General features: G+C 42.9%; 1 protein-coding gene across 2 annotated transcripts in view; it reads left to right on the forward strand.

Moving 5' to 3' along the window:
* LOC137444863 (sodium channel protein type 5 subunit alpha-like) overlaps positions 1-25,710 on the forward strand; it is a 227,243-nt gene that overhangs the window by 86,415 nt on the left and 115,118 nt on the right. For both annotated transcript variants that reach the window (XM_068145943.1, XM_068145942.1), the window contains exons 9-12: positions 11,583-11,724; positions 13,228-13,425; positions 17,531-17,713; positions 20,172-20,573. In XM_068145943.1, coding sequence (XP_068002044.1) covers positions 11,583-11,724; positions 13,228-13,425; positions 17,531-17,713; positions 20,172-20,573 — 925 coding nt within the window. The remainder of the gene's footprint in view (positions 1-11,582; positions 11,725-13,227; positions 13,426-17,530; positions 17,714-20,171; positions 20,574-25,710) is intronic.

The raw sequence follows: 25,710 nt of genomic DNA on the forward strand, positions 1-25,710 counted from the left end.
GGTTGAGTCAGTCATCAGTAAATTTGCAGATGATACCAAGTTGGGAGCAGGTGTTGATCAGTTAGAGGGTAGAAGAGCTCTCCAGAGGGATCTTGACCGTCTGGACAGATAGGCAGAGTCCAACGGGATGTCATTCAACAAGTCCAAGTGCCACGTCCAGTCCCCTCTTGAACACCTCCAGGGACGGTGACTCCACCACCTCCCTGGGCAGCACATTCCAATGACGAACGACTCGCTCGGTGAAGAACTTTCTCCTCACCTTGAGTCTAAACCTCCCCTCACGCAGCTTGAGACTGTGTCCCCTTGTTCTGGTGCTGGTTGCCTAAGAGAAGAGACCAACCCCTTCCTGGCTACAACCACCTTTCAGGTAGTTGTAGAGGGCAATAAGTTGGGAACCCATCAAGGCATCAGGAAATAGGGGCAGGGTAAAAACAGCTCGAAAATCCATGTCTGAGTGTTTATAGCATGTGTAGAACTTGCTTCTGCTCCCAATTTGAACTCAATTTATTAGCCTCCTTTGAGGACCCAAAGGAGACAGAGGGAAGGGCAGTATCACATGTGTACTCCTGGAAGGATTTGTTGTTAGAATGAGGGATATCTGTGTTGTGGCCAAGATACTAAATCTCGAGGTAATTGACAAAGCCTTTTAAGTGCATTTTTAAAAGCATGTTAATGACACTCTGAGGTTTGGCTGGTTGCTGTTATTATAGAAGAGTAAAAAAAAATATATAAATATGTTTACTATGGCAATTATTAGGTGATGAGACTCAGATGGTCTGATGTAAGAGTTTGTAGTGATGGAGCTGGAGAAGCAGGCCAAAATCAGCCGGGAAATGATCATCGGTGGATGCTATATTGCAGACAACCTAATTATCTCCAAGTTGGGGGCTTTATTACATTACTAAGAGGGACTGTTTTCTGAACAAGCACCCAAACTGCTAATAAAGCAGGAGGTAATGGATCTAGCTAATATTGATTCTAGTTCAGAAGGGATTTGAATAGGTGTATGTCACTCAGCAGCAGCAGTGTCTCTAGTACTTTACATGGCAGATGGAAATAAAAACATTTGTTGATGTTTTTAGGTGCACACTCAAGCAACCTCAGAAGCTACTTTAAAAACCATGCTGCAGAGACATGGGAGGAATGCCAGGGAGATGGCATATGTCTTAGTTGCACAAGGAGCAACCTGCCTGGGATTTCCCAGGTTCAACAAGAGCAAGTGCAGGGTCCTGCATCTGGGTCGAAGCAATCCCAGGCACAAATACAGGCTGGGCAGTGACTGGCTGGAAGGCAGCCCTGAGAAGAGGGACTTGGGGGTGCTGGTGGATGAGAAGCTCAACATGAGCTCTCAATGTGCACTTGCAGCCCAGAAAGCCAATCAGATCCTGGGCTGCATCAAGAGAAATATGGCCAGCAGGTCAAGGGAGGTGATTCTCCCCCTCTACTCAGCTCTGGTGAGACCTCATCTGTAGTACTGCCTCCAGTTCTGGAGCCCCTATTACAAGAGGGATATGGACATGCTGGAAGGTGTCCAGAGAAGGGCCACGAGGATGAGCAGAGGGCTGGAGCACCTCTCCTATGAGGACAGACTGAAGGAGTTGGGGCTGTTCAGTCTGGAGAAGAGAAGGCTCTGAGGTGACCTAATTGTGGCCTTCCAGTATCTGAAGGGGGCTTACAAGAAGGCTGGGGAGGGACTTCTCAGGATATCAGGTAGTGATAGGACTAGGGGGAATGGAATGAAGCTGGAGGTGGGGAGATTCAGGCTGGACGTGAGGAAGAAGTTCTTCACCGTGAGAGTGGTGAAGCCCTGGAATGGATTGTCCAGGGAGGTGGTTGAGGCCCCATCCCTGGAGGTGTTTAAGCCCAGGCTAGATGAGGCTCTGGCCAGCCTGATCTAGTGTGGGGTGTCCCTGCCCATGGCAGGGGGGTTGGAACTAGATGATCCTTGTGGTCCCTTCCAACCCTGACTGATTCTATGATTCTATGTGATGCCCCAGAAACTTTCTTCAGGATACCCCAAAATTAGTTTTTCTCCCCATTTAATTACACAAAAGTTTTGTGTTGTTTTTCAGTTTGTTTATCCAACTGCACTTTCCCCCCTTGATGTACTGAAATAATGTTCTTTGTATTTACAAGGAACAATGGGTTCAATGGAAAAAAAGAAACAATGTTTGGAGAAGAGAGAAAAATCAAATGATTGTGATCAAAGATGTTCTATGGCTCAAAGTGAATGCTGGTGACAAGTGCTGGGTGTTTCACAACAAGCACATTCAGAGTGCTGCGTTAATGGAAATGTCCTCTGCTCTGAGATGTGTGTCACAGATTGCCCAGACACTGGAAGCAGTGCTAACAGCAAGGCTGCTTTTAACAACAGCAGCAACAACACCACCAAAGAAGTGTGCTTGCAGAATTATTTATGTTTGTAGATGTGTTTCAGGGTTAAATTGGACTGTTCTTTTGGATTTGTCCAAGATGATTCTCATGGCAATTTCAGCTTCTTCTCTTCAATTTGATTAAAAACAAATGGAGAAAGCTCTGATTGTCCAATTTTCAAAGGGCTTACAAATTCTCTACATTTGCTTTTCAGTTGAATTCCCAGTTTGTAGCTTACCCAGTTTTGAACACCTTGTTTTAGCCCTTGGGGGAAGATCCAGTAAGGATCTAGTGCAATGATCAAATGGTGAAAACTAGTCTTAGCTTCAAGTGGACCGTGTTTTGCAAGGGCTACAGAACAGCAGATGACAGCAAGCAGTGCTGTACACTGCCTCTAATCAGACATCATGGGCCTTTTGAAGGCTTCTGACCTGCTGTGTAGAAAGTGGCCCCTGAGGACAAAATTACCACATATTCACAGATGACTGTTTATGGTGATATTGCCAAAGGGAAGAGGTGTAGCTGGACGCAGCGCTTTAGGGTGTGCTCAGGGACCTACTGCAAGGCCAAACCCCAACACTTAGTGCCTGGCCCCAGGCAATGGGAGTTGTCCAATACCAGATGAGAAGGGAGGGAGTCTCCAAGGGCACTGCTTTCAGGAGGAGATACAGTCCTAACCCCAGCTTCAGCTCCAGTATGGCATCTGGCTGCAGCACATCAGCAGTGCCTTTACCGGGCATTGCCCTGCTGCGATCATCAGACCCAGTCTGCCAGCCAGGGAGATGTCAGGACCGTTTTGTGTCAGGCTGCACCAACCTGCTTCATGCAAGCAATTATGGCTTGCTCCTTCCCCATGACTATTAACCAGTCCTTTTGATGAGATGACCAGTACTGCAGAGTCCCACGCTCCCCCACAGCGTGAAGACTTACGTGGGCTGCAGTGGCTTGGAAGTGTCTATCCATGAGAAAGGAAGATACATTTCAGCTCTAAAGCATTTCCACTTTTATCTTCTTGTAATTTCACAGGAACATTTTTATGTTGGTTTTTTTTTTTGGCTGTTCTTAGACTGCTGCTTTTTGTTCCCTTTCTGCCTGAAGGTTTGGAAAAGCAATCGAAACAGCATGGAAATTTGTCCATTAGGAGAAACAGACAAGATGCTGTTGATGTGCAAAGTAAACTGACAGACAGAGAAAAGAGAAATTTGTCTTTGTTCTTTTCACTTTTTCACTTGCAACTACAACAGGGAGCTGGCTTTTCAGAAAAGTGTGCATGTTTTAAGTCAGTTTGTGTCCCCTTTGGATCTCAAGGTCAGACTGCTTAGAGGGTTTTTTTTTTTCCTCTTTCACATAACATATCCTGTACATTCAGCTCATGGGCAGGAATAGTCTTCGAGAGCGTGCTGACAATGAAAGCACATTTGCATCATGTCTGTACTGATATTACCAAAGAGACTAGTGAACAGGAAGGAAAAGCAGCCAGTAAAGCTACTTCAGGATGCAACAAGAAAGCACCTTTGGCAACTGCATCCTAGTAACTGTTGCTATAGAAACTTTAGCTACCTTTATCCTCACTATGACCTTGATTTTTCTTAACAGAGTACATTAAAAAAATGTACAGTGTGGGGCAAATTTCTGTATGGTTTGGTAACTTCTGCTGTCACTGTGATTACTGCATATAACAGATGGGAGAATGACCACGTGCTGTAGTACTCCTTAAAGTTTTTGACTGAGTCCTAACTCTTTCTATAGTCAGAGAAAACCTCTGTTTTCCTTTTGTGTTGTGGCAGTTTGCTAAGGTAATTAATACCAACACATAAAGTTGCATCAGATACTTGTTTTCATGGTCACCATGAGTACTGAAGATGACATTTTTTATGGGAAGTTCTCCATGCCACCTCACTGTCAGTGTACTCATTACAGCACGTACAGAGATGCAGCACTTTGACCTTTCTGAGCTATAGTAGCTTTCCTTAGCCTTTATGCATTCTCCACATGGTGATTTAAAGGCCCTTGTGAAAGCTTCTTACATCTCTCAAGGTGTAGAGAAGAAACATGCACCCTACCAAGGAGTAGTGCTGCTCTCGGATGCTTCCACCACTGCTGCTTTGCACAGCTCAGTGCTGAGAGCCTGCAACAATGTGTATGTCCACCCGAACATGGCAAATAGCATGCTTTCCTACAGCTCTTAGTCCCTTGGCTGCAAACATGCCCAGTGAAACAACCCTAGCTGTGCTGGGAAACTACGGGGAGGTGGTGGAGTTGCCGTCATTGAAGGTGTTCAGGAGGAGACTTGATGGGGTGCTTGGTGCCATGGGTTAGCTGTTTGGGTGGGTTGGATTGGTTGATGGGTTGGTCACGATGATCTTGAAGGTCTCTTCCAACCTGGTTTGGTTTATTCTAATAAAGGTTTATTCTAGTTTATTCTAATAAATAATGTATGCTCAGGTGGTTCTTTATTTCTGCTGTTGGCAACTAGAACCACTGCAGCCTGAGTTTAAATCTGCATTGTTGTTGTTATTACTTGCTTTCTAAATATAAGAAGCTCCCACATACAGGCCATGTTGTGTTGTATGCTGGACAAGTAGGGTCCAGAAGAGCTCCCTTGCCTTGGAAGGTTTGCATTTCAGATGTGCAGTCCATGGATGAGTGGGGTGAAAAGGGTGCTCAGGTGTCCTAGTTGCACATGTGCACTTCTGGGAAGCCACAGCAATGAGTAAGGTCAGGAGAAACAACCAGTTGTAGGTGATCTCTGGACTAGTCAAATTCGTCAGGCAAGTTGTGGACTGGCAATGTTTGTTTCACTTGCTGCATCAATGGGTGTATCACAAGGAATGTGATACTGGGGAGCTTTGGTATGTGCCTAGTAGAGCTGGTGTGTCCATAACACTCAGCAAATTCAGTTTGATAGGGTACAGCTGGCTAATTACTGGGAAGGGCTGGTGGAGTGACATGACTTCTTCAAATGTTACCCAAGTAAGGGTATTTTGGAAAGACTGAAGCATGTTGTTTAAACTACCATAGCTAATAGAGTAATTACACCCCAGAGTAGTAAGCAATATTAATACATCTATTACAAACCTGCAGGCTGTACCACATACCTTGATTTAACTGGATTTTGATGTAAATTGCATCTACTCTGTATTGGATACAGTGACAGGAAAATGAGGATGGTTTACTCATGGTGAGAAATCCTCTCACTTGGGTGTGAGAAAAACCAGAAAACATACATGTTACCTGAAAGAGGTTGCAGGGGCCATGGGCACAATAACAGTCCCCACTCCTAGGGATCAGTTGTGTATTTGGAAGATCATGTCTCTGGTTAAACAGCAGCAGTAGGGATTAAATCCAAATCCACTCAACTCTTAAGGATGGGTAATATTATCTCTTAGTCAAAGCTGTAATAAGCTCATCAGCCACATGAGAGAAGCAGACTTACTAGGGGCTACAGTCTTCATTAAGCAGTAATCTACCATTATGTTTATGATGATAAATTATTGCCCTACGTTTTGTTTGATGAGTTAAACTGAAGATCCAGCATCTGGCCACTGGACTGAGTGAGAAGAAATGACTTTGCGCTTACCTTGCTGCTCACTAAAGTCTAAAAGAGCCATACTGCAGCAGAGGGACTTCTTCCGCTCACTGCTTGTGTGCATGCATGGAGGGTTCTGATGTCTCAAGCTGAAACCAGTGGTTTTCCATCTGCTTGAGCAAGTAGCCAGTGGGGGAGGCTGAAACATTTTTCCTGGATACAAGTCAGTAGCATGCACAGGTCAGTGGGTGCTCTGAGTCTGTGAGCAAGCCTGCTCATGGGCATCTCCTTCCCTTTTCTCTTTCAGTTTTCGCTCCTGAATGATGTCAATCTTTATTCTGAGCTTTTCTTCTAGTTATTTTCTTCCCCCTGCTGCATTTGGTTGGATTTGCTTGCACTTCCTGCCTTTCAGACCATTGGAGCCCTTCACTTAAAAAATTCTCTCTGATCCTTTAGATGCCAGGAGTGAGAGCTGCTGAGGGCTCCTAGTCAGACCTACCTAATGCCATCTGTGAGTCAGATGTTGGCTCGTAAAATGCAATTAATGGGAAATTTTAAGTCAAGCCCTCCAACCGTGATTAGTCTTTCAAGAAACAAGAAAGAGGGAAAGGAGGAAGCCCTATGACTCGAGAGAGTCCAGCAGAGGGCTACAAGGATGATTAAGGGACTGGAGCACTACCTTGTGAGGAGAGGCTGAGAGACCTGGGGCTTTTTAGTCTGGAGAAGAGAAGACTGAGAGGGAATTTAATAGATGTTTATAAATATCTGAGGGCTGGGTGTCAGGAGGGAGGGGACAGGCTCTTCTCCATTGCATCCTGTGATAGGACAAGGGGCAGTGGATATAAACTGCAGCAAAGGAGGTTCCACCTCAACATGAGGAGGAACTTCTTCGCTGTGAGGGTCACAGAGCACTGGAACAGGCTCTCCAGAGAGGTTGTGGAGTCTCCTTCTCTGGAAACTTTGAAGACCCATCTGGATACATTCATGTGTGACCTGCGCTAGATTCTGTGGCCCTGCTGTGGCTGGGGGGTTGGACATAGACCTGTTAGTCTAAGGATCTTTGTCTGCTCCTTCCTAACTACTGCACAGTATGCACTGCTTGCATGGCTGCTGGATCTCTTCCCTCCAAACCAAGGAAAGTAAAAAAAACATGGAATGTGCAGAGAAAAACTCTCAGGCCTGATTCCTAAAGGAGATCTAAGTCTCTTTTATGGCCTGAGTACTTTAGCACAAACAGGCAAATTAAAGAAAACTCTACTGTGCATATCAACAAGCCTTGGAGGCCATGGGCACTATCTGTCCTCGCAGATTTCACTGTCAAACTTTGAAATCCCATCTTGCTCATCAAGGTAGTTTTCATTCCTCTGGAATGAACCATGTGTCAAAGATGTCAGCTACAAACATTTCAGATTGGTTTCTGTATTCTTGGGCTTAAGCTGTGAGCTAAAGTGGGAACACTAGGCAGCCCTTACCACAGTGTGGTTTTGGGGTTTTAATTTTGGTGTGTCTGTGGTATGCACTTTATCTCCCATTATTGTTTCTCTTCCATAAGCAATTTGGTGTAGCAACTCATAGTGTGCTTCTGCAACCTAAACCAACTGAAAGTGCAGCCTTTCCCTCATGGATGTCATAGCTGCTATGAGCAGCTGTTTGATGCTAACTCCTGGTAACATGTGGACAACCCTCCCTGTATTTTCAGCCTCTGAATGTTAGAATCCTGCACATGGTTGCTTTACAGATCTTCTTTCATTTCACAACCCTATTGGCCGCTACCGTCTGGATTAGCAGGTTACTTGGCTTGCCTGGGTTAAATTCTTGAGACAGAGCATTGTGTAGTTATGCCCCTCAGCTACAACTCTCTGGCATTCCCAATCTGTGTTACTCAAAACAAAGCTCTTTCTTATGTTCTTTAATTTCCTGTACCAATGCCAGCTTACCATGGTGATTAGAGGCTGATGGATAGGTAGGTAGACCAATGCTTTTAACTTTTCTGAATCAATGACACTAATTTTATTGTGATCAATTGAACAGCATCCTGCAAGGATCGTGTGTGGAGGATGCTGTATTTATGTAGCTTGTTGTTGTTGCCCATCCCCACGCATCAGAGCATAGTGCAGTCCTGTGAGATGTTTCCCTGAGGTAAAAGAAGCTAAAGAATTTGCTGAAAAATACAGTGTGGGGAGGCTTAATATTATACACAGAAGATGCTTCAGCAAAATCTTGGGACTCCTTGAAAAATAAAAGATCAGAGGAAATGGTGTCAGTTGCAGAATAATATTCTCATGTGAGAGTCTTACACCTAAATTTCTGTAGAGTGTTTTTTCTGGGAAGCAGCATTTTGCTTTCCTTTCAGCATTTCTAATGCGTTCCCTTACCCCATGGGTTATCTCTTCTACAAAAGAGGGTGAGCAAGAATAAGGAGTTGAAAAGTAGGATATTTTGTCTCAAGTGTCTAGTCTCTGTAAGAAGGATGTGAGCTAACATTAATAGCATTTTTGAGCTGGAATTCATGCTTTTCATGATAAAGACATCTTATTTGAATGCTCTTACACTGAACATAATATTAGAGAACCATGTGTATGATCTGCAGTCAGACAGATCTTTTGACACTAGCAATCTACTACTGAGTGGAAAAGATTTTAGAGGCACTCAAAGGCAGAATGAAACATGGAAAAATATTAACTCTACTATAAACAGCAAATAGTCCTCTGAGATATGGTTGCTTATTTTCACAATCAGAGGAGTTGCATCTCCATGTCCTAGGGCTTTCCAAGCAGTTGTGATGGAGTGTTTTGAGCCAGAAGCAGCACTGGCAGTAAAACCAAATGTGACTTTGTAACCTTTAATCTTCTTGTGCCAAGAAATTCCTTCTGAAATGCATCTAAGTGCAGTTCTCCTATGCCACCTTTCTTTCAAGCTCTCTTGTACAAAATGGCGAAGAGAGTAGGAGGAAAGTCTCTCTCATATTGAAGTTAATGGCAGAATTTCCATTTTGCATCAGATTTTAGGCAACTTCTAGATGAAACTCAATTTCCAACTGACTGCCCTGCCTAGATTTAAGTTCATCGTTAAACTCATCACCATCAAGTTTTTCACCACTGTATTCAGATGTTTTAGCCATCAGTAAGAGCATTAAGCTATGAGACCAGCTCAAAGGAGCCACTTGCAATTGGGCTGTCCAGTTCTTAACATGGTAACTTAATTTCACATTATCACCAAGGTTGGAAGAGACCTCAAAGATCATCGAGTCCAACCTGCAAGCAGACAAGAACAGCATTCGAGTGCAGTCATTTTCTCATGGCAAAAGGAATAAGCTTTACAAAAATTCTTCTGTCCTTCCAGGCATGATGTTTTAGCACAAACAAGTGGAAAGGGTTTCCTCCTTGGCAACCCAGAGGATCCATTTCTCAGAGCTCTTGAACAGTGTCAGCAGCACGTCACAGGCACTGAAAGCTGTCTGCAGCAGCAGATCAGAGGCAGAAATCTCATGCCTCTATTGCAAAGAGGAACAGCAGATGCTGCCTTTGAGGGAGAGATTTAGGGAAAAGGCTGTCTCAGAAAAGGATGTGGATATACAAGAGAGATTCAGTGTGCATCTGCATTTTTTTTGGGGGGGGGGAAGCTGAGATTTCTGCATTTTAGTCTCTTCTAACTCAGTAATATTACTGCAATTTTTATTCAAATTTGGCTTTAACTAGGAAACAATAGATAGTCAAAGTAGGGAAGATCTAGAACAAGACATTTCTAGGCTGACAGGGGAAAAAATTAGAAGTGTCTCTTTCCCTTTCCTTGTGAGATATAGTTACCATTGTCTAAATTCTCAACCAATATAAACTAACTTGACGCTACCTAAGGCAACAGAATCACTTATTATAGCCTCGCTTCTGTGTTACATTTAATTCATTAAACATCAGCTGTTCTTTTCTTTTTATTATTATTTCTTTGCTGCTTTTCTTTTTCCTGAAGACTACTGCAAACAAGGATCTGCACACATTTTGCAGTGCTTCAGCACTCCTTTTGCCACTGTTCAAAGCAGACTCGCTTAAAAATTTGTGCTTGACTAATGATATTACATTAAGCTTCTTAAAGTGTTGTTGCATGTCTAATGTTGGTGGCTGACATGATGGATTTGTAGAACTTCGAGACCTATAGCAGTGTATTCTCATCTTGGCACGCAAACCAGAGTTGCTCTCCTCTGATTAGAGACTTTATTTGTATCGGTATAAAAAGGGTATTTTAAAAAACCCTCCTTAAATTGACGCTGAGACACACTCTGCTTTCTCAGGAGTCAATTTCTTCCTTTGGGTGGCATTTTAAAAAACACTTTGCATTATTTATATTACTGAAGGCAGTTCAGCAAACCTTGATTCCTCCATCTAACAGGCAGAACATCAGGCTTGCCATCTGCCAGGACAGAGGTTATTGCTCTGTTATCAAAACACTGCCTGGAAGTTGATCTTCCTCAATGTCTCCAGTGAAGTGCTTTCACAATCCCTCTTATTCCAGCCACCCCTGGTTGTGACAGCTAGAGTTTGCACTGAATCTTGCCAGGCTCAGCTCTATCTGTAGCATAAGGAGAACAGAGAGAGATGACATTACCGCAAGGACTACTCAGATCATCTTCTTCAGATAGTTCCTACCTGACAAATTCCCAAATACCGTAGGGCTCCAGGATGCTGGCAATATCCTTGATCTAATATTCTCTTCCTATGATATACACAGCAGTAAGCCTTTACATATTGCTCTGTGTCTTCAGCTTCTGATGGGGCACATCTTTTGTTTGGAAAGTGGCTGGTGAAATGCAAGATGTGTGAGGTCTTTTGACTAAGAATATCACACCATTCTGGGAGAGAGGGTGACCTGTTGACCTGGCATGTCTTCCACCTTGTGTTTCACTTCATGGTGCAATTCATTACTTACATACTACCACTGAGAGCATTTTTTTTTCCTCTGGCTTGTAAAGCTAGAGAATCAGTTCTAAAGAGCCTCAAAGTTTAAATAGAGCCAGTGAAATTCATGCTATTTACATACCATTTAATGTGTGAATGTGCAAGACACAGAAGGAAAACATTTTCCTGGCAGAGAGAGAAAAAAATGTCATGACCCTGGACTATGCAATGAGTATAACAAAGGGATGGGTTTCTTAAGTTAAATCTTTAGTCTTTGCAGGGTGTTGAGTACAAGGTCAGGCATAGAAAGCAGACAGGAAGCTGCTCGGATGGCACATGCTGGTGTCATCCAGCCAGTGTCAGACTACATAACCAGAAAAGCAAGGTCACTATCGCAGTATTGCCTACAGCTGTAACAGGAGACACCAGCTTTATGATTCTTAGTTAGGAATAACTGACAAGAGAAATCATAGTTAAGCACTGAAGTGCTGCTTAGATGCCTAACTCTTATGTGTTCCAAATATCTGAAATGCTAGGTGTTCATTTATCATTGCAACTTAAGCTATGGTTGCCAATTTCCTTTTTATCCTTCCAGAGAAAAGCTAAGATTGCAGAGACATTTAGTATTGTGATTTTAGCATCAACCTGTTTCCTGTGTTTTTACCCAGTGAAGGGTTTTACCACTGAAGATCTGTGCTCTTAACCTAGAGCATTCAATCTGTTCCCCTGGAAATCACTTTCTCCATGCTGAAGTTGCCTATGATGCATTTCATGTCTTTCACGTTTTGCAGCACATGCCCTGAGGGATATATATGTCTGAAGGCTGGGGAAAACCCTGACCATGGCTACACAAGCTTTGATACTTTTGGCTGGGCCTTTCTCTCTTTGTTCCGTCTTATGACACAAGATTATTGGGAACGCCTTTACCAACAGGTATGAGTTGCTAAGCACTGTTAAAATCTGTACAATAAACACACCATCTTGTTCCAGTTATGTCACCAATAAGTAAAGACGAGAAAGAATTGCTGGTTATTAGGTAAACTGTGACTGTGTGTTCTCTGGAAGAGGACCATCAATTGTTACAATTAATTTCTTGGAAGTGATGTTCTGGTAAAGGGGGGAAAACTAGTACTGAGAGAAAGGCACTTTGAATGGGTAATTCACCTCTATTTAAATGAAGTTCACTATGTAAGATCTTAAGTTCTTCATGTCACCACTTCATGTTCTTTTTTGGTGACTGGTGTGACATATAACATTCAGAAAATGGCAAGACTACCTGGTACGTTCTGTCTGCTGCAAGCTTTTCATCACACACCTAACTGGCAGAGGCAAAGTCAGGTTCAGCTTGAAGTCTTGTGTGCAAAGTGATCTGCTAGTACATGGCTCATTTTAGCAGACATTTCCTGAAATGTATCTAAACTCTGAAGAATTACAGATGATAGTTTGATGTTGTATAGCATATTCTGTCCATGAAGCCACTGAACATTCACTTCTGCATCTCAAAGTTGCCAAAACTTGAACATACTAGAGGAATTCAAGGGTGTTAGCACTGACAGATAGTACTCTGAAGGTACTGAGGTGCACATCTTTGAAGGTATTGAGGATTTATGCTTCACAAGCAGCCGGTTGAATCTTCACTCTCATTTCAGGAAAATGTAGAACAGTGAAATTGAAGATTCTTTAAACTACATTCACTTGCTTGGCTCAGTGCTGCATGTTCACCTCTGGAAGGCTGCAACTGTCATGGCAAATGAGGGTGAACATCACTCCCTTTTATTACTTGATCATATTGCACAGTGGTTTCTGTTACTAGCATCAAATCATTGACTGTGGGGTGTATCTAATAGAAGCTTAGCCTGTTACCTTGACTTCAGTTATGCCTGTAAACCTGGTGAAGAACCAGGCAATACAGTCAATGACACCCAAGATTTGGTTCTTCTTATTCTGAGGCAGGTGTCAGATTAATATTCAGATGAGTTGCACCCTAGAAGTATCTTTTTCTCCCTGCTGACTAGAGGATTCAGACTGCAAACAACTGAGAGGACACGGCATGAATCCCGCTTGGGAAGGTTCTATCCACTGGACAAAAATAGATTGAGCAATGTGGGGGAAGCTTTTACTGCAATGGATTGTAAGATTATCTGTTCTAAAAGAAAACCAGTGGAGATACTTGGTAAAGAAAGAAAGCATTCCTCTACAAATTAATTTTACTGCAAGACATGTAATCTTTGACTGAGGTATAAAAATTGTATTGGTGAGAAGATAATTTCCTTGAATGTGACTGCTGTTTGTCATTAAAAGGATTCTACTATCACAAAGGCTGAATTCAATTCCATTCCATTCCATTGTAGATCTGCTTTGTAAAAGCATTTCATTTCATTTAAAAAATATATATATTTTCAACAAATGTTAGGGATTTTACTTTTGTGCTTACAGACTCTCAGATCTGCAGGGAAGATCTACATGCTTTTTTTTATGCTGGTCATCTTTCTGGGCTCATTTTATCTGGTCAACCTCATTCTGGCTGTTGTGGCCATGGCATATGAAGAGCAGAACCAAGCCACTATTGCTGAATCAGAGGAGAAGGAACGGAAGTTTCGGGAAGCCATGGAGATGTTAAAGAAAGAACAGGAGGTCAGTACACGATGCTGCAATGTTTACCTTTGGGTAATGAGCAGATGGTACCTTGAGAATCACATTCTCTTTGTTTTACATTTATGTAATAAGCAAAATAAGATTTTCTTGAAAGCAGCTTAATGTTTAATGTCTTGGACAGGGTTATTACAGTTCTTTCTAAGAGAAAAATTGTGTCTCTTCCAGCTAGAACTGGGGCCATTTAGAGTTTACATATCCAGAGTTGTCCTGCTTTAAGGGTACCATGCATGCCAGCAGAGGAATTTATATTGGTTATCATGTAAGACATTTTAATGGTGGTATAGCTACGTCTGCATTTGAGCATAAAACAGTTCTTTTGGTAGCTCAGCCATAGCCCCAGGTGAACCTTCTTCACCAGCACTTTAGTTCATATTCATTTCTTCACTGTCTTATTCAAGGTTCCATGAATATCCAACTGTCTGATAATGAAGATAAAGATGTAGGATAATGTGTTTGAAGCACAGAATGGGCTGCCCATGGAGGTGATGGAGTCACCATCACTGGAGGTGTTTAAGAAGAGATTGGATGAGGCACTTGGTGCCATGGTTTAGTTGATTAGATGGTGTTGGGTGATGGGTTGGACTGGATGATCTTAAAGGTCTTTTCCAACCTGGTTAATTCAATTCAATTCAATTCAATTCAATTCAATTCAATTCAATTCAATTCAATTCTATCCTATCCTATCCTATCCTATCCTATCCTATCCTATCCTATCCTATCCTATCCTATCCTATCCTATCCTATCCTATTCTCACTATGACTTCATTCCTGAACAAGTAAATGGCAGATCTTGAGGTTAAACTTCACAGCTCTGCATAGGATATGGATTTAATGTTATGTCATAAGTTGAAACAAAACAGGAAGGCCAAATGGTGGACGTAGCCATATTGCCTTAATAACACCACTTTGCTTGTGTGGGGTAGAAAGCCTTTACTAAATAGCTGAAGAGAACACTTTAGGCACTGTAAATAAGGAGACAATAAGAAAATGAGTCTGAAATAACATAGCTCAGGAAAATAAATCCTCAATATACAATATAAACTAATATACATAATTTTCTTTTGGGTACATACAGCTTCAGGGCCTAATCCACAGCCCATTGAAATCCTTGTAAGGAAAAGAGAAAACGCAATTTGCTCTTAACAGGGTGCTAGGAGAGGTTTATGCATCATTTAAGTAATTTTAAAGATCCTTTTTGATGTTTTATGTAATAGATAAATGCAATTTAGTTCGCATACAGGCACTTTGAAGATGGTACCTCCCTGCCATAACCTAAAGGAGCAAACTGAGCTCCAGCTCGTACCTATTTTATACAAATTTTTCTGTGTTTGGACTCCAGCTGAGCTCTTCCTAATAACAGTCAACTTTGGTAGCCACAGCTGTAATTAAAGATATTTAAGCATTTCCTTTTGAAGGCTTTGATTTCAGTTAAGCTGTACGTACACACACACAGAGACAGAAAAAAAGGGAACTCTAAGCCCTGAAAGTCAGAATGTGTCAAAAGGAAGGTTGCTCATGAAAACCTAAATTGTTCCCATTTGTCTGTACACTTTATAACATAGTCTTCAGCCAACCATGTCTCATTTTTCCTGTGCCCTCTTCAGTACAAAGGGTGGACAGGGCATGACTCAAGAGCAGGTCTTGGCTCTCTCATAATTTGTTCTGTAGCCTTAGGCCAGCGCGAGCAGACTTCCTGATTTGGGCATTCAAAGCCTGCTTCAAAGACAAAATGACTAACATCCTCAAAGGTTCTCCAGTGCTTGTTGTTGCTGCTCAGGCTCTGTGTGCTTCAAAAATACTCATTTGTGTTTATAATACTTCTGGAGAATTATCCTAATCTTAGGAAAAGGAAGCAGGAGAGATCCATTGCCATCCATCATAGTTGGTAGTGAAGCCCAGGAATTCTACAAATCAACCTTTGACATACCAAATTAGACATCTGGAAAAAGAGGCTCAGGAATGTGAATTGAGTGGCTGTACCATGTAGCTTTCAGATGTCCTTCTCAGATACCTTTTCCCAGTCAGAGGTACTCACTTTTAATTTGGCTCTGCAAGCCTTTATCAAAATCTTGGGTTTGACTTTCTCACTGGATCATTAAGTTGTTGCTTCAAGCCCTACCTCCTGAGTAGTCACTATGTGAGCTAAGTTTTTCTCTATCCTTCACCCACCACCTGTCCTTGCTAGACATATCTGGTCCTGCACACCTTTCCTGCCCCCGGGAATTGTCACAGTGGGTCCAGTCCCCAGGAACCTAACGTGAAAGGCTAGATAAGCAGGACGTGAGGACATCCTTCATCCTCTGAGAAACAATTTAGTCCAAATCCTTTCTCAATAGCTGAAAAAGGTAAGCAGGGCAGAAGCAATAGGTAAGAAAATGCTAAGAAACTGAAAATTAGCTTATTTTGCAGTAGGAATACTGCATGCATAGTAGCACAACCTACAATATTCCCCAGACCAATAAAACATGATAGCAATCAGAGAGGAAAACCAAAACTGTTTAGACCAGCTTTTACACTGTGCAATATAAAGGGAGCAACATTATAATTGCTAGGCCTGCTTGGTCGCTGTCAGTCAATTTACACAACTGGTCTAACACATTCCTAAAGCTGAACTTAACACCAAAAGACTTGCTGAATCTTTATGAAGAGAAAGCACTTCAGCGTAGCAATTAAATCAATTGACTTGGGGGGGGGGGAGGGGAGGAGGGGGGAAGAACAACTAGACTGGTGTCTGAGCCCTCCTCCTCTCTGTGCTAAGCAGCTTGCTCAAGAAAGATATTTCCCACAGGAATTAAGTTTTGTTGTGCTCTCAGCTTGATAGAGCTACTGCTACTCCTTGAAATACATGATTGATTCTTTACATGACTGCTAAGTGCCTTCACTTTCCTTGGACTGATGCCTGTGGGAGGAAGGGAGTATATTGCTGTGGAGAGCTGATTGCCTGTTTGATTCTAGTGGCTTACAGACAATAGCACAGAGGATTCATCCTTTTCTCCTGTTCTTGGGAACCTGGAAGGGCTTGGGGTTTTGTTCTTTTTTTTTTTCTTTCTTTCTTGCAATTCACTCTTTTTGTGTCTTTCGGCTGGGGGCTCTGCAAATGGGCTTGTCTCCAGCTCTCTGATGTGGCTACCACTGAGACACCAGCACCTCCAAGCCTGACCTGCTGCTTTGTGCTCTGAGCCCCCCTGCACTCCTCCTGCCCACGCCAGGGATGGGGACCCAGTGCGCTAGCGTGGGCTGTGGCTTCCTCCCTGCACCTATCGATTCTTCCTCCTGGCTGCTCATTCCCTTCCACGGCGGTGGCTTTGTGCACTCAGACTGCCACATTCAGCTTCTGCTAGGATTTTAGCAGTTGGTCTGTTATCAGTCGGCTCCTGCAGTGATCCCACCAGATAGCCAACACAGCACGGAAGCGCACAGCAAAGCAAAGTCCACCTTATCTCCAGTTAAGCCCACAGTTGTCTCTTTGCATCTCTGATCGTAGCTGCCTGCACTGCTGCTTGGAATAAATGTTTACAAAACCGTGCCAGCTCAATTGCCTCCTGTTCCTGGCATCCCTCTGTGTTAGGAAAGGGAAAATCCCAGCAGCCAGCTTGGCTGCCCTCCTGTCCAGCCATCCTGATTCAAGTCCGTGAGGGGCTTAATCTGAACTTCCCCAACCTGAGAGTTTTATGACTGCCGCGAGAAGGTTACTCCAGAGACGTGTGCACTTGCAGGTGTGTGCTCACAGGGTATTCCTTTTGTGAAACACCCAAGGAACTTGTGCTTGAGCTGTACATAAATTATTATTTTGTGCAGCCATTCCTAATGCTCTATCATAGCATCTGGGTAGCAGATCTGCATGGGTGCATTTGTACTAGGCACCTTTCTTGCTTGTTTATTTTCTTATGGCTAGATGTAAAGCTTGGAAATAGGCTGAGTGGTTCCAGGCATGTGAGCTAGTTTTATGATTAGAGACCACTTGAAATTTTTATTTACCTCATATACAGCCTTCATATTTAAAATGAAAAATAATTACTGAGCAGAGTAGTTATCAGTTCTCACTGAGATCCTTAACTCAGTTTTGTATCTCTCTTTGTTTTAGGCACTAGCTGCTAAAGGAATTGATTCAATGTCACTTAGTTCATTGGAAATGTCACCTTTGGCATCCAAAAATGCCAAGGAAAGAAGAAATAAGCGAAAGAAAAAGAAATCTCTTGGGGCAGAAGAGTATGGGGAAGACCAAAGGAACCCCAAGTGCGACTACGATGACGGTCAGAGGAGAATGGTAAGCCGTGTTCTGAAATGTCACTTATTCCACACCACACTTTGCTGGATAAGCAGAGCTGTAGATAAGCAACCAAAGCTGAAACTGGCCAACTGTAAAGAAGAATCAGATATTTCATATCACAACTGACCTTCAGACTGTCTGTTAGAAGAGTGGAAAGAAACCTATGACCACTTCACTTTGAAAGTTACTCTTTGAAATGCCCATTAAACATTCTTACAAATCTCTTTTGTTGCAATTATTAATTTTATCCTTTTTTTTTTTTTCTTCTTTTATTCCACATCAAGATTACCCATAGCTGGTTTATTTTCTTACATTAATTTCATTCATCTGATTATATCTATCTTATCCCTACTGGAGACAAAATTTCTTAGGACAAATTTGCAAAACCTAAAAAAAGGAAAGAGAGGAGGGGAAAAAAAAAAGAGGAAACTTGTCTCTGGGGGGGTTTTTAAATGCTATGCAAAGACATTATTAACATTTTTGTATTCATTTGCTAGTTGCCTTCAAGTCAAAAGTTTGTGGCACTTGGTTCCACTTCCTACTGCAAGGGAAAATAGAAATGAGGCTGTTGTTAAGTGGGGTTTTGTGTAAATGTTACTGACATGCATGAATATGAATCTGCACATGCTGTATGTATCAAATGATCCCAAGTAGCTTCAGGCAATTTGTCTTTGCTTAACTGAGGGCAAAGTTTAAATCAGTTTATTTGGGTTTTTTGAATAGCCATGTAATGGGCTAAGTCCTTTTGTGTTTTGTTGTCAGTGAATTTAGGGGTATTTGGCAGCCATAAAAAAAAGCTCATAGAAAACTCGTAAGTGATGTTGAATAAATGTGACCAATTAATGACTCCCCAGCTCACAAAATTTACACTGAGCTGGATTTCTGCAAATGAGATGCATTTATTAATCTAAAGGGGTTTGTTGTTGTCTTACTGGTCGAGTGGGTTGCGTTGCGAATTGCACCTCTGTTAAAGCTGGGCTTGCTCTCCAGCTTCATTCTGGATGGGTTTCAAGACACCATGCACCAGAATGACCATGGATTGGAGCTGGGCATTGCCAGTTTGTTTCTGAGATCCATATTTCTTGTTTTCACTTTTCGCCTCTGGATGTCATATGCATGAGAAACATGGGAGACACATTTCAAAGCTTATAGTAAATCTGCTCTGCAAGACACTGTCTGGCATGGTTCGAGGGAGTAAGGCTGAGTCATCATTCAGATGCAATCTGAGCAGCTGGAAGGGTGTTGCCATCAGAAATCAGACTCAATGACTGTGCCGTGGAAACCCAGGCATGGAATTTTGACCGGTTAAAATTTGGTAGCGAGCCAACCAGGCTGGTTTTGGTTAGAAAGGGCTTGGGTTTTGTACTTCTCCTTGTACCAGTGTCACAAAATGGCATTATTACTTAACTCACTGATGTAAGCCAGTGTGAAATTATATCAGGTGTCATTTGGTTTGTGTGGTTTGTGGATACTGTGGAGATCTGACCTCTATTCATAAATACTTGGCTCACAACAAAGTTCTGAAGAAGCTGAAAATTCTGTACAAACCATAAAATCAAAAGGATGCCTTACCTAAATGCTTTCACTCCAATGACTTCCTCTTCAGATACAAGAGAAAGGGATAGACCTGAATTCCTTATGCATTTTCTGAACATTCTGTTTACTGTGCCAGGGTCTAGGTGTGTCTAGTCCTTGCCTATGTCCTGCTGATGCTTGATCAAAGTTGCACTTTCACTAGCTGAGGTCAGAGTGGATGATATTTGAGTGTAAGGGAAGACTGTTGTGTACTGAGGTTACCTACCACTTAAAGCAGCCATGTGTATTGGGATAATCATTGTACAAACTAATAAACCATATCCCTCTTCTTGCTCTTGTTTTTTTATTTTCCTTTTTTTTCCTTTATCACCTTCTTCCGTCGTATTCTGCTTCTGCTTCTTCTTCCTCTTCTTCTTCTTCTTCTTGTCCCTTCTTCTTCTCCTTCTTCTTGTTCCCTCTTCTTCTCATTTTCCCTGCAGTTCATTTCCTGCCCTATTTCTTTATCTCTTCTTCTCCCACCACAGTGTTCCTTCCCTGGCTGTTTTGAAGATGTGTGATAATGCAGTAAACTGGAGCTGGATCCCCTTCCCTGCTCCTGTCTTCCACTCCTTGTGCTGCCTTCCCAGGTCCTTTGGCACTTATCAGACCTGGGGAGGAGTAGAAGCAAAGGAAGTATGCCACCTTGACCCTTCCAATTTTGGTACATCTTTAACTGTCAAGTATTAGACAAATCCCTAATGGTTAGGAATGACTATTCAACCTCTTAACTTTGCAAAGGTTGAATACTTGTAATTAAGTCTTTCTCTGAAGCACTTGATTTAAAATGGAACTTATGCTCTCCCCAGACCTTCCTCGCTCCTGAAAACATGTTGCAAAATGTTGTTTCTCTTTCCCCTTTTTCCTTTCTGGGGGTTTCTAGACTCTCCTTGGCATTAGTTATGGTCCCAGTGCACACTTGGTGAAGCGCAGAACCAGCCACGGAAGCGTATTCAGTTTCCGACTCCGTGGTAGAGACACTGGCTCCGAAACAGATTTTGCCGATGATGAGATCAGCACTGCTGGGGAAAATGAAAGCCACCGGGGCTCTCTCTTAATTCCAAGATCTGGGAGGCGTCCAAGCATGCAAAGTCAAGTGAGCCATAGTTCTCACCCTACTACTCCCAACTACACCCAGACTGGCAAAAGGAACAGCTCAGTGGATTGCAATGGTGTGGTTTCCCTGATAGGAGGAGGCATCGGGGCACTCAACCCAGACCCTACTTCTCCTGCAGGGTTACTGCTCCCCCCAGTTATTATGGAAAAACCTGGGACAGGCGATCTGGTGAGTACTTTATAACTTTTGTATGTGATTCACGCTCTTGTTTCCTTCTAACCGTTGTTGGAGTTTGCAGTAATTGATTTACGCCATATGCAGTCCGCAGCGAGAAGCCCGCGCCCACCATCCTAGGGCAGGGGTGGGGAGAGAATGGGTGACTCACACAGCAACGCTGTGTCTAGTGCTGCATAAGAGAGGTCCCTGACTTCTGGTGAGAATGTCAAGAGCTGGCTGAAGGCAAATACCTGTATCTTACATTGGATACGAATTGTCTTTTCTTGTGGGGAGATTTTTAAAGTTGGTTCTTTTGACATTTGAATCTCTGACATTGTCCAGTGGCTAGAAAGAGATGTTTGAAAAATGATTTTGTGTGACTCGTACCATCTTAAGTCTCCATTTTCTCCCACTGGTTTCTATCTCCTTGCATCTTACCTCTTGTCTTCTGTATAGCTAGTTGTGGAGGGCAGTCCTTACAGCTCAGAGGTAGTTCCCAGAAGGGTTTAGCATCCACTTCAAAAAACAACCCAGAAAGATGAGTACATGATCAACAGATTTCAAGCCTTTTCCAAATTGCCAGGCTTTGTGTTTGCAAAGCACTACTGCTCAAATTACTTAGTAAGGCTGTGAATAAAACTATTGACTGATACCACTAGGACCCAAGTACAGATTTACTTGAAAAAAAAGCATGAGGTGATCATTTGGAAATAGCTGCTACACAGGCAGGGCAATTTGGACGAGTTACCAGTTTGATAGGATGTGAATTTACCTCTTTCAATGTAGATGATCCACACTGGAGCTCATCATTCTCAACAGTCTTTAGAATAGCATAGCATAGCATAGCATAGCATAGCATAACATAGCATAGGCTGGAAGAGACCTTCAAGATCATCACGTCCAACCCATCATCCAACACCATCTAATCAACTAAACCATGGCACCAAGCACCCCATCAAGTCTCCTTCTAAACACCTCCAGTGATGGTGACTCCACCACCTCCCCAGGCAGCCCATTCCAATGCCAATCTCTCTATGAAGAATTTCTTCCTAACATCCAGCCTAAACCTCCCCTGGTGCAACTTGAGACTGTGTCCTCTTGTTCTGTCACTGGTTGCCTGGGAGAAGAGACCAACCCCCGCCTGTCTACAATCTCCCTTCAGGTAGTTGTAGAGAGCCTCCTCCTCTCGAGGCTAAGCAACCCCAGCTCCCTCAGCCTCTCCTCATAGGGCTTGTGCTCCAAACCCCTCCCCAGCTTTGTTGCCCTTCTCTGGACACGTTCCAGCAAGTCAACAAAGCAGTGGAGATCAAACCATCACAAGCAATGTAGGCTCAGTGTTTTATTTCATATTAAGAGATCAGAAATGGGTCAGAATAATGTCTCTTCCTGAAACTGCCTCTTTCTGTTTACCTTAACTACATGGGGATCCCATGGTGAAAAATTCTATGTTGCACATGTCTTAAGTCAGGTGAGATGAAGCCCACTCAGAGCAACAAGGTGCCGAAGCTGGGTGAGGAAATAAGCAAATGTGATTCTAACCTGTTTTGGGCAAGGCATTTCCTGAAGAGAAAGGCGAGTAAGATGGATCCCAGCTGTGGTGTCAGATTATCAGTAAATTGAGAAGTAGCTGCTTCTTTCTTTTCTTTTTTTGTTTCTTTTTTTTTTTTTTTTCTTTCTTTCTTTTTCTTTTTTTCCTTTAGAGCCAGACAGCTTCTTCTCTTTCATGCTTTGGATTGAATTCTTTTCCTCACCTAGCCAGGCATTCCCTGTAGTCCTGCAAATAGACTCTCACACTGTACATCAGAGGAGGGGCTGTGCTGTGTGTGGGAAGCTAGCTGGTGTGAGAATTATCTGTTTGGTTGACAGTTTTGAGGCTGTTGCTGCTTTCTCAGATGTTCACACCTTTGTTCATTTAGGACTTTGGTACTCCTGTTTTTACTCTCAGCAGTCCTGAGAAGAGTCTCTAGACAGCTGAGCAACACAAGCACTATTTGTAGATAGTGGGGTTTTATTTGACTCAACCTGGCACAAAACAAGCTGTGCCTTAAAGGAACTGTGAAAGAAAGTTTGTGCATCTGTTTAAAAAACAATAACCTGAACCGAAGTAGAAAGGCCTCAGTAGCTGAGCAGTGGATGTCTCCCTTTTCTCTATAAGCAAAGCAGCTCTGCAGGCTGCTGAGGCTCTCCCAGCTGTCAGAAAAAGCTTAACCAAGCATGAGAGCACTCAGCCTTTCACAGGAAATATTGGTATTTTGCAGGATTTGGCCTTGAGGTGACAGGGAGGCTTTGAGCTCTGCTGGCATTTCTTTGCATTTGCCAATTTCCTGCCTTTTAAAAAACATGGATGTTGAAAACTGAATGGCCTGGGTGGGTGAGCTCACTTGGCAGTTCCCTGGTCATCTAGGAAATAACACCCAGACACTAGAGTAACAGATGCTCACTCAGTGATGCAATGTGAAGGATGCTGTGTCTTCTGAAAAACAGGTTTGGTATCTAATCTATCCAGAAAATATGAGCTGGAGTTAAAAGCTAATTGGCAAGGAGCCCATTGCTGTACAGATGTATTTGCTACAGGAACTGTAAGTGCTGAGTACAAATGTGCAGCTTCAGCTGTGCAAAAGGAAATAGCAAATCCAACACCTCAGTGTGATTGGAGACAGATCAACACATTTCTGGGCTTTGTGTTCGATTGTTTTTGCCTTTTTTCTTTTTACAATTTGAAGTTGAGTTTGTTCTTTCTATCAGCTCTGGCTTCTTTTTATAGTCTCTTGATATGTTTGGGGAAGGCAAAAGAAAGATGTTGCGAGGTGAAGTTAAAGCTGCCTCATTAACCCCACCTGACCTTGCCCTGTTATTTATTTTGTATGAATGTAAGCTCACAGTGAAAAGGGACCCACTGGTGCTCTCTGTGTCTCTTCCCTGAACAAGAAATGGAGAAATCTGTGAAAAGACTTCACTGCAGTATGTGCTAAGCCCTGATTTACAGCTTCCTGAGGCATAAGTGTGGCTTTGCTCATGTAAATACAACGTCTGAGTTAGTGGAGCTGGCACAACACATTTTACAGTATGAGGTTTAGAAGACACATTTGTTAGGTTCCTCTGTGATGCTCATTAGTATCAGGGAAGTGTAACACAGAACTGTCTGATTGCTCCTAAGCAGGGAGACCACTGAATTCTGATTTGGGGAAAGCTTGGATAAACATTTTCTAATTTGAAAAGAAGAGTAAACATCAAACAAGCTCAAATCGTCCCTGGGTCTGAGTTTCCAACTGCAGCCCTCAAGCAGATTGTAGTTGTAGCAGATAATTTCCAACTGGGCCCTCCTAAGCTTTCTCAGAAGAAGTCACTAGCCACTTCTGAGAATTTCAGACTGATCAGTTTTAGCAACATTCAGCCTGTAGATTTTACCCCAAGCAAAGTAGCTGGGACCACGATGAACAACTTCCATGCCTCTGTCTCGCTGCAACTGCTGTCCTCTCTTCCAGCCAAGCGCCCTTTGCCCACAGGAATGGCTGCGGGTGGCAGCTGAGCTGGCATGAAGACATCTGTGCAGCTTGTGCCCTCTCCCATGAGAGGTGGCTTCAGCAGATTATCACACTGTTCAGGCTGGTGACTCAGATGAGAGGTCTCCTGACACTTGGCAGCTGAAGAGCATGTTAGCCTAAAAAAGCCAGTTTCAGATGCTCTTCAGATGGCCCTGGCTGCTTGGTACAGACAGTTTTGAGTGTGCTTCCATGAGAAACCAAGTGTACTTGCACTTTCCACGTCCTCCCACTAATCCCTAAATACATCTAGTGAAACAGGAGAGATTTCAAATGTCAATGGATGGTGTTTAGGCCCATCAGTCTTGTCACCTGGGGGTAGACTAAACGGTCAGCAGGTTTGCCATGGCAGAGCAGAGGGTTACACTTCAGTGTTCAAGCTGGAAAGCTTGCTGAGGTCATATGAAGAGCAAAGTGGTGTAATACAAAAGTATGATCTACAAGCACCAGGCACAAAGGTGGCTTTGGGTCAAACAGTTTTGACCTGGATGTGAAGAGCAATGGGTGTTCAAGACAAGGGGTTCAGGGAGCTTGTCCCAGGAAATCCATGTTGCTCTCCTGAAAATCTTTGGTATATCCTGCAGAGGACTGAATCAGGGCTGATCCTGATCTCCTCCCAGCTTTCTTCGAGATTTCAGCAAACTTAGCCCGGTGTAAATACAACACAAGCAGGACCTGGTGATTATGCTTAAAGGCTGAATGTTTTTTTTTACATGACTCAAGAGTGAAAGGTTTGAAAAATGATCCATTTTTATGCTCCTGCTGATTGCTGAGATAGGATTTGGGCTTTCATCATTTTTAGAGAAAGTATATACATTATGTAAGTAACCTCAAGGCACAATGTAAAGTTCCAGTGAAATCCTGTAGTACTTACTTGCAGCTATGGATTACTCTGTTGTGTCTTGGTGTTTCTTAGTTAGGAGGTTAGAATAACATCTCCCTTCACGAGGTATTGATCTGTTTGAACAGAGTTGGATTAAGCTAATGAGCTGTTACCTGAAGTTCAATTTGTCCATGGAATGCAATGAGGATGAGTAAAATGTAACAGGTGACTGTCAAGTATTTTCTGAGAGGTAGGAAATACCTATGAGAGCATCTCTTCTTGCCTCCTAAAGCCAGATGGATCTCTTTCTGTAATTCTGCAGGGAGACCACAGGGTTTTTGGTTTAGCTTGAGTTTCCACTTATTCTGGAGACTAGAAGTGGCATAGAAATGGATGCCAGACTAAAGAGGTGGTTGTTTACAACTATGCAGCTGGCTGTTAGCTGGTGGTTCCCGCTGCTTTGCTTTCCCTGGGGCAGCTGCTCACCAGAGCTTCCCATCAGCCCAAGAGGAGTGGAGCTATTCATGATACAGTTTTGGGATGGGCAACAAGGCCACGGTTGGAGCTGCCCAGAGCCTCCCTCTTGCACATACAACCTTTCTTGGATTTCCTCTTGGTTGTTAATATGTTGTTGGGTTTTGTTTGGTTGGGTTTTTTTTCTCTTAGGAAATTAGAAATGCTGAGTACTTCTACCATGACAGGAGTAAAAACTAGTGGGGAGTGAGCCCTTAAGAAGGACCTGACTGCTTGTTGAGATGACCCTGCCCATGGCAGGGGGGTTGGA

Source organism: Melanerpes formicivorus, unplaced genomic scaffold, assembly GCF_026170545.1.
Source record: "Melanerpes formicivorus ecotype bairdi unplaced genomic scaffold, bMelFor1.0.p_v2 SCAF_13, whole genome shotgun sequence".
In the NCBI taxonomy this organism is placed as follows: Eukaryota; Metazoa; Chordata; class Aves; order Piciformes; family Picidae; genus Melanerpes; species Melanerpes formicivorus.